Genomic DNA, 7,868 nt, shown 5'->3' with positions numbered 1-7,868 from the left:
AAAAAAAAAAAAAAAAAAAAAAACCAAATAACCAGATTACGCGGTCGGGTCGCCGCCTTTATTCCCATCTGCTTCTACCGCTTCCCTCAACGCAGCATCGCCCTCCTCAATCAGCGCGGCCACGTCGTCCCCGCCGACCCCTAGCTCTTTCCACCGCACAAGCAACCTCCTCGGCATCTCCCACTCCCTCTTCGCTTCCTCCGCTTTCCCGTCCTCCACCAGCCTCCTCAACCGCCCGGGCACTTTGACCACCTCCCTAGCGAGCTCCCTGGTCCTCTCCCTCCTCGCCGCCTTCTCGTCTGCCTCCCCGTCCCCGTCCCCGTCCCCGTCACCATCCCCACCGCCCCGAACGCTCCCTCCTCCGAGAGTCTCAGCCCGCGCCTGCGCGGCGACGCTGGCCCGCAGCTCCTCGCGCAGGTCGGCCGCGCGCCGGTAGATACCCTCGACCACGGCCTCGAGCGAGGCGGCCCCTACACCTACCCCTACCCCTACCCCTCCCCCGGCCCCCGAACCCGGGCCCGGGCCCGAGGCGGAGGCGGAGTCGGAGGAGGCCTGGGCGCCGCGCATGCGCCGGATGGTCTCGGTGGCGGCGATGAGCTTGCTGTAGTTGTCGTAGACGAGCGCCTTGCGCTCGGCGTCGAGCGCGCGCATCTCGGCCAGCACCGCCGTGTACGTCCGGAGGAGGTCGGCCAGCGACGAGGAGGCCAGCAGGTTGGCGACGTACGTCTGGGCGTCGAAGTTCGGGGAGTCGAGCTCGGACGGCGGGGCGGCCGGGTTCGTGGAGGAGAGGGAGGGCGAAGAGGCGCCGCCGAGGTGGTCTGTTATCTCGACTGTCGGGGGTGACGGGAGGGGCTTGTTGTTGTTATTGTTGTTGTTGTTGTTGCTTCGCAGGTTGTAGTATTCGCGCAGGGCGGCGCGGTTGGCGCGTTTGTTGGATTGGGAGATGCTACCCGCCGACTGGTTCGGGTTGGGCGAGTTGGACGCGGAGGCCGGGACATCGAGGCTGGGGCGGGAGGATGAAGTCGGTGTGATGACGGAATTCGTGCGCCGCGGGAACGGCCCCGACGGGTCTCGTGGAGATGCGATCGTAGACATGATGCAGGGTTTCCGTTTTGAAGACGTTGATTACCGAGGGCCCGCACCTGGGGGTATCGTACACGCAAAGGGAAAGGGGATGTATGTGGTGGTGTTGAGTGGTGAGGTTACAATGAGGTTTCCCTAGTCGGAGCTTACTATGTAGCGTAGGTTGTTGTTGCTGGCGATTGAGGGCAGAAAGTGGAGCCTCCCGCTGCGGTGGGTCGCGCCACAGGTCCGGGGGAGCGTTCCCGCGCTGCAGGGGCGCCCACAAGCGCGTTACCCCGCTAAATTTTCCGAGCTCGACCGGGGGGTTGAATGCCTCTGATTTGTTGCCGTCATTCAGCGCAACCAAGAAGCTTGGCCTCTTATCGAACATTGCAGTTGGAGGGACCTACACAGGCACGGAATACAATACGATGATGTCCCTCGATCTGCCTAGATTCAGGGGCTGCTCCAGAAGCTGACGATGATGAGTATGAGCACCCCAATTAAACATCACTTGGTTGCCTCGAACCATCCTCACTTTTTTTTTTTTTTTCTGAACACGTTGACACAACAAGAATCTCATCTCCAATCGCAATCTCATCTCGCAACTTGAGCTCACAACTTGCCCAAGCCCAGACCAGCACCATTACAAGGAAGCTCAGAATTCGCCAAAATCGAACTTCGAATCAACTACCGCCACCACCACCAAAACAAAGACATGGACATCCCCCACCAACTGCAAGCCTCCCTCTCCACGACGAGCATCCCCGTCCCCTCGATCGCCTGGCTCGAGGCGCTCGCGGGCGCGCGCAGCCCCGCGCCGCCGCTGGCCTCCCTCCTCGCGACGGCCCGCGCGCGCCTGCTCGCCAGCGACCTGACCGCCCCGGGCCTGCTGGACGCGCGGTACGCCGCCGCCCACAGCCTGCCCGCGCGGCTGGCCCAGACGCACGCCGGCACCCGCGAGGCCGCGCTGCCCCACGACGTCGTCGTCCAGGTCCTCGACGTCGAGGACGTCGCCCGCTCCCGCTGGGAGCAGGTCGAGGCCCTCGAGGCCCTCGAACGCGGCGAGGGCACCCGCGGCCGCGAGATCATCCGGCTCAACACCGCTTCTTCCGCGGAGGGAGCAGATGAGGAGGAGGAGGAGGAGGAGGAGGAGGAGGAGGGAGGGAATGCGGCAGCCGGCGCAGGCGGGGGTGGTGGTGCCACCAGTACCAGCAAGAACAACAACAACAACAGCAGCAGCAGCAGCAGCAGCAGCAGCAAGAACGGCACGCATAAGCTGGTCGTCCAGGACTGCAAGGGCCAAAAAGTGCACGCGATCGAGCTCAAGCGGGTGGAGAGGCTGGGCGTGGGCAAGACGTTCGTCGGCGAGAAGATCCTGCTGCGCGCCGGGACCGTGTTGGCAAGGGGCGTGGTGCTGCTCGACCCGGCCCACTGCGTCGTGCTCGGGGGCAAGGTCGACTCGTGGCACCGCGCCTGGCTGGACGGGCGGTTGGCGAGGCTGAAGGAGGCCGTTGGAGCCGACAGGAGGACGTGATTCGGGGTTAGTACACGAGAAGAAGAAAGACGAAGAAGCAGAAAAAGGGGGAAAAAAAAGGAAAAAAGGGGGAAAAAAAGGAAAAAAGGGGAAAAAAAAGGAAAAAAGGGGGAAAGAAGATAAGAGACCCAGGAAGGTCATGGGCCGAAGGACAACAAGTTGCCAGGAGGAGGCCAAAAGGATCGGGATAGTATCGGCAGAGGGCGACAGCGCGGCGTTACAGGCGGACTTGTGTTGCTCCGAGACTCGTTTTTTTTTTTTTTTTTTTTTTGGTTCTTGATACCCATCTATCTCCCTACATCAAAAGCTGACATGCGTGAATCTATTCATGACCCCAGATCCCGAATCCCTGGTAACCCCATCGCACACCATGCTTTCTACGCGTACAGTATACATGCATGCACACGCACACGCATCCATAGTCGTCGAACCTTCTTCATCCCTTGACGACCTCAGCAACGCCTGCCACCCGGCCTTCTCCCATGGCGCAACCACAATCGCCCTTTGGGCATCCATAGCCCGGCCAGTCCCCGCATACGCCCTTGCCAGGTCCTCCGCCGCCACGTCTCCTCGGGGTGGCACCCCCTTCAACGCCACCCGCACCGCCATCTCGGCCGCGCTCTTGCCTTCCTCCCCTCCCGCCCCCCCGAGCTCCGCCCACCCGTGCGGCAAGTGCGGGTGTAGCATGACATCCACCCTCGCCTGGTCCGCCTTGGCCTCCTCCTCCTGTCCGTCCCCCTTGCCGAACGCCGCAATAGCCCTCAGCACCTCCCCGAGCTGCCTCTGGTCCGCCGGCGTCACGCCCTCGTCGCTCGCCCTCAAGCTCTGCAGCTCGGCCATAACCGCCTCGAGGCTCTCCTCGTCCTCGTCCAGGAGCGCGATGACACCCAGGAGCAGCACCGACTGCACGTGATGCGGCGATCGCTCGATGACCTCAAACAGCACCTCGCGCGCCCGCTCCCGCGCCTCCTCCTTGCCCGTAGCCCACAGCACCTGCGCCAGAACGCACGCCACGTCCGGGTTGCCGTCCGACTCGTCGATGGCGAGGTCGAAGCACGCCACCGCATCGTCGACGCCGTCGCCTTGTTGTTGGTAGTACTTAGCCAGCCCCATCGTCACGTGCGCGCTCAGGCGGACGCGCTTGCGCTCCTCGGCCGTCAGCTCGCTGCTGTCGTCGCCGTCGTCGGTGTTGCTGAGCTGGACGGCGAGCTCGGCCGCTTCGATGGCTTCCTCGTTGGACCCGATGGCGAGGTAGGCACGGGCGAGGTCTGCTTTGGCGATGGCAAATCGCTTGAGGGATTCGGGCGACTCGGTAACTTCGTAATCCGATTCGACGGCGGCGCATATCTTTTCGAGGGTCGCAACCGCCCGGCCGTGCTCGTGGTTGCGCTCCTGGAAGAGGGCCGACAGGTGGCCGTAAACAACCTCTTGTGGATCGAGGCCTTGAAGCTGGCTGAGGGCGAGGATCGGTTGGATGACCGATGTCACCGGCAAGCCGGACGGTGACTCCATGACGTGGTCAAACATGGAGATGGCAAAGTGCCGTCTGCTTGCCGTGGACGAGCTCTCGGAGATGTCCATGGCATGCGTGAACAGGCTGCGCGCTTCCTTCTGGTCACCGAGTAGCAGCGCCACCAAGCCCTGCCCGAGCCAGGCGTGTGCATAGTCAGGGTCCGCTGACTGCGCTTTTGTGAAGGCATCGTTCGCAAACTGGACGTCACCCTGGAGCAGTGCCAAGGTTCCGAGGTTCGTCCACGTGTGAGCGCCGCTCTCGTTCAGGTGCAGGCTGCGGACAAACGAGTGCTGCGAGACGGCCGGGTTGACCACGCTGGTTACGACGCCAAGGGCGTTCCAGAATTCCGAATTGCCCGCTTCGAGCTCGATGGCTCGCTTGAAGCACGCGATCGCCGCTTTCAAGTACTTGGTCGCCTTCTTCCTCAGCCGCATGGGGAGACACATATGGGCCCGATGCTCAGCCCACCCGAGGTTGTAGTATGCAACCGCCTGCGCGTGCGTGTCGTTGGCGGACACTTGTATGGCGCGTTTGTGGGCGAGTATGGTGGCATGCAGGACTTTGGTCAGCTCCTTTCCGATCTTGTTCTCGTCAGGGGTAGTCCCATTGACGACGGCGCCGACACCATCTCCTGACAGAATATCCGACTCGTCGACGCCGAGCAATTGCTGGACCGTGTCGGCAGGGAACTCGGACAAGCGGCCCTGAACGCTCGAGAACAATGAGCAGGCATCTCCCACGGCTTTCCAGTAGTTGAACGTCTCTTTAATCTCCTGTGGAGCCTGCACCGCGAATTCGATTGTCTCCACGGCAAGATCGATCGATTTGCCAAAAAAGCCCTTGTGCAGGCTGTCCAAAGCGTTGTCCACCGTGGCCTGCATCAGAGAAATCGCCACGCCAGCTTCGCCTGGACGGTCGGCGATTATACCACGGTAGAGGGTGATGGCCTCGTCGAAGTCGCCCAGCTCGCGGTTAACGTCCGCCAGGATGAGCTTGGAAAACCACGTCTCCCCGGGGATATTTCCACCAGCAGCCTCTTCTAGCTTCTGAGCGTTCAAGATAGCCTTTGTCGCCGCAATGTACCGTCCGGACCCGTGATAACTCTCGCCTAGCCCGACCCACGAGTGGTAGTCATCCGGCGAAATCCTGAGTGCTGCCTGGAATGAGACGATAGCCTTGCGGTAATCCTGCTTGTTGAGTTCCGCCACACCAAGGGCGGCAAAGGGCCAGCTGATACCTTTGCGCTTCGACCCAGGCGGAGGTTTGACCTTCCCCGAGTCAACCACTCTCTGCGCGACAAGCTCGACTCGGTCCCAGTCGCCGTCGTCTGCGAAAGACCGGGCGAGCCTCTCTGCCGATTCCACCTCAGATGCCGAGAGCTCAAGCGCTTTTTGGAAGCACCTGCGCGCCCTCTTCTTGTCCTTTGCGTAATCCGCGTAGTACTTGCCCAGGATCGTGTAGGCGGGCGCGTAGTTGAGATTGTTTTTAAGACAATCGAGGAAGTACGCGTAGGCCCCCGATCGACTCTTCCTTGCTGCCCTTGACGTGTCGAGGTTCCAGATACAGTATCCGATGCGGTATTGGGTCTGCGCGAGGAGCTCCTTGTTCGTCTGCCCTCTCTTCGTGAGTAGCGGGAGACAGCTCTCCAGCTCATTCCTACTTGTCTCGAAGTCTCCTTTCAGCGCTTTGACCCAGGCAGCTTCCGTCCTTACGCGAAGGTTGCCTGGGTCGCGCTGCAGTGCCCGCTCCAAGAAGTCAATGGCCTCGGTATACTCCTCTTCCTCCTCGTATATCAGGCCCACACCAATCATGGCGCCGGTTGAAGAAGGGTCATGCGCCAGGACTTTGTCAAAAAGGCTCTTGGCCTCTTGATGGTGGCGCGGCGACTGATAGAAAATCAGCGCCGTGCCAAGATACAACGAAAGGGCGTCCTCGGTATTCCGGAACGGCAGTCCAGTCCTGGAGCGCTCTGCCTTCAGATGGTCGAGAGCCCTGCGCATAAGCTCGACGTTGCTCTCGTGATCCTCGATGTGCTGGTAGTATTCGCCCGCCAGCCGGAACGCGAACAGCGAGTCGGCGCTGCTGACACCCTCCATGATCATCAGCAGTCGATCGTCATCGGTTAGGGGAACATATGTCGTCGGCGCGCCTCCTCCTTCGTCGTCTTCGCTCTCGTCCTCGCTCTCCGCGTTTGTAGAAGACTTGGGCTGCTGCGGCGGCTCCTTGGGAAAGGGCGAGATGTCGCTGGTGAGGAAACCCATGATGACCCTATTGAGATCACTGTCCGGGAAGAAGGTACAGTATTGCCTCAGCACAGTGACGTCCCAGTCCCGTATATCCTTATGGTCCTGCCAGTTGATGGTGATGTCCCAGGCAAACTTGAACGGGTGCCTGATGATGACCATGTCATTTGCAAGTTTCTGGACTATGGCCGCTTCTCGTTCCTTTTGCTCGCCCGGAGGCCACGCGAGAAGCCTATCATAGCAGTATTGAATCAGCTTCTCCTCGTACGTTCGGCGCACATCGTCGTCGGTGGCCCAGTTGATCAGTTGTCCATAGACGTAACCCAGCTTGCTCTGGCTGTAGACCTCTCGTTTCACCTCAAGGGTCACCTCGCTAACTCGGGCGCCTATCCGGGTTCGCCGCTCGCCGATCAGAGTGTTAATCCGCTTCTTTTCGTCTGCCTCGATGATCTGGGCCTGAATCTCGTATGTCTTTGCCGGATGGGGGACGCGGCCCTCCAGGGCTGGGTAGATGGGGCTCTCGGGGAGGATCAGATCTAAGGCGTCCACATACTGGGCCCGCTCACCCTGTGTCCGCGCAAAGTCGATAAACTTGTCGACGACATCTTGGCACTTGTACATCTCGTCGGCGTCACGGAAGATCTCGGCCAACTTGAGGGCTGCATGCTGATATTGTTTAAGTTTCTTTCCGCGTTGCCTCTGGTACAGCTTGATGAGGCCCTGCCATGCTTGGGGGTCATTGGGCTTTAACCTAGTCGCTGCGAGGTATGTGCTTTCTGAGCGGTCGAACTGGTTTGCCTTGTCCAGGGCGAAAGCGAGAAATATGTGTCTGGAGAGTTAGCACATGTTGCGCATCATCACCCTCGCAGAAGCTGGATGCATGTACATACGCTTGATAGTTCTTAGGGTCTTTCTGGAAAACATCCTCTGCAGCCTCGATAGCCTCGGTCCATTTTTGCTGCTTGATTGCCTCGTTGATCCCCTTCAGCAGGGCCTTGATGCCTGACATCGTCTCTCTCGACTATGGAGTGAATATCCCGTCGAATCAGAAGGTGATCGGGAGATCTTGCAACGCCGACGGGGTTCGGTGACTGTCCCGGTTTCTGATAGAAGTTCGAGAATAAACTGCTTGTGGAAGAAAACAGGTGGGCCTTTGGCAGGGAGTGACCTTGCTTTTGGGAAAGCTTCGTGAACGTGATTCAGGAGAGTCGAGCCGAAACCAGACGGGAATCAAGGCCGACGCAGAAAATGCGCCTCAGTACCGTAAGCGCTTATTATATGCATACGTCAATTGATGCAGACATGTGTTTTGTCCGCCCTATGCAGCAGCAGCTCTAGCGAGTGACTCGAGGTCTCGAACCCTTGCGATACGATAGTGAGCTGTTGATGTCCGGGGTGGGCTGGCGCCAAAGCACCCCGCCAGATCCTGGTGGGGCGTTATCTTATCGCCCAGTGGGTCCGTCTTTATCGAAAAAAAATATCCCCAGAAAGAGTCGCGGCAAGCAATGTTGGT

The 7,868-nt window shown here is 60.1% G+C and overlaps 3 protein-coding genes across 3 annotated transcripts; 1 reads left to right on the top strand and 2 right to left on the bottom strand.

Annotated features, from left to right (window-relative positions):
• Positions 1 to 36: 36 nt before the first annotated feature.
• Positions 37 to 1,095, bottom strand: P884DRAFT_300541 (Vps51/Vps67-domain-containing protein; the record flags this gene model as incomplete). Its single annotated transcript, XM_069444777.1, has 1 exon — positions 37 to 1,095. One exon carries the CDS (start codon positions 1,093 to 1,095, stop codon positions 37 to 39), a length of 1,059 nt encoding a protein of 352 aa, XP_069296849.1.
• A 685-nt stretch (positions 1,096 to 1,780) lies between these two features.
• On the top strand, positions 1,781 to 2,599 carry P884DRAFT_270497 (uncharacterized protein; the record flags this gene model as incomplete). The annotated part of the gene is made up of 1 exon (XM_069442356.1): positions 1,781 to 2,599. The coding sequence occupies one exon, from the start codon at positions 1,781 to 1,783 to the stop codon at positions 2,597 to 2,599; it is 819 nt and encodes a 272-aa protein (XP_069296848.1).
• A 275-nt stretch (positions 2,600 to 2,874) lies between these two features.
• P884DRAFT_245201 (uncharacterized protein) lies at positions 2,875 to 7,707 on the bottom strand. Its single transcript, XM_069440416.1, has 2 exons — positions 7,246 to 7,707; positions 2,875 to 7,184 (listed from the first exon to the last, which is right to left on the bottom strand). The coding sequence occupies exons 1-2, from the start codon at positions 7,362 to 7,364 to the stop codon at positions 2,900 to 2,902; spliced, it is 4,404 nt and encodes a 1,467-aa protein (XP_069296847.1). The 5' UTR covers positions 7,365 to 7,707; the 3' UTR covers positions 2,875 to 2,899.
• Between the last annotated feature and the right edge of the window lie 161 nt (positions 7,708 to 7,868).

This window comes from Thermothelomyces heterothallicus (genome assembly GCF_042370625.1).
Source record: "Thermothelomyces heterothallicus CBS 202.75 unplaced genomic scaffold P884_scaffold_14, whole genome shotgun sequence".
Classification (NCBI taxonomy): domain Eukaryota; kingdom Fungi; phylum Ascomycota; class Sordariomycetes; order Sordariales; family Chaetomiaceae; genus Thermothelomyces; species Thermothelomyces heterothallicus.
The sequence above is the reverse complement of the archived record's forward strand: the minus strand, read 5'-3'. Positions and strand labels throughout refer to the sequence as shown.

Bases quoted from the DNA above. Each gene is read 5' to 3' on its own strand.
- P884DRAFT_245201 (XM_069440416.1), bottom strand. From the start codon at position 7,364: ATGTCAGGCATCAAGGCCCTGCTGAAGGGGATCAACGAGGCAATCAAG. The intron at 7,185-7,245 runs GTATGTACATGC...CTAACTCTCCAG, and splicing joins GACCCTAAGAACTATCAAGC to ACACATATTTCTCGCTTTCG.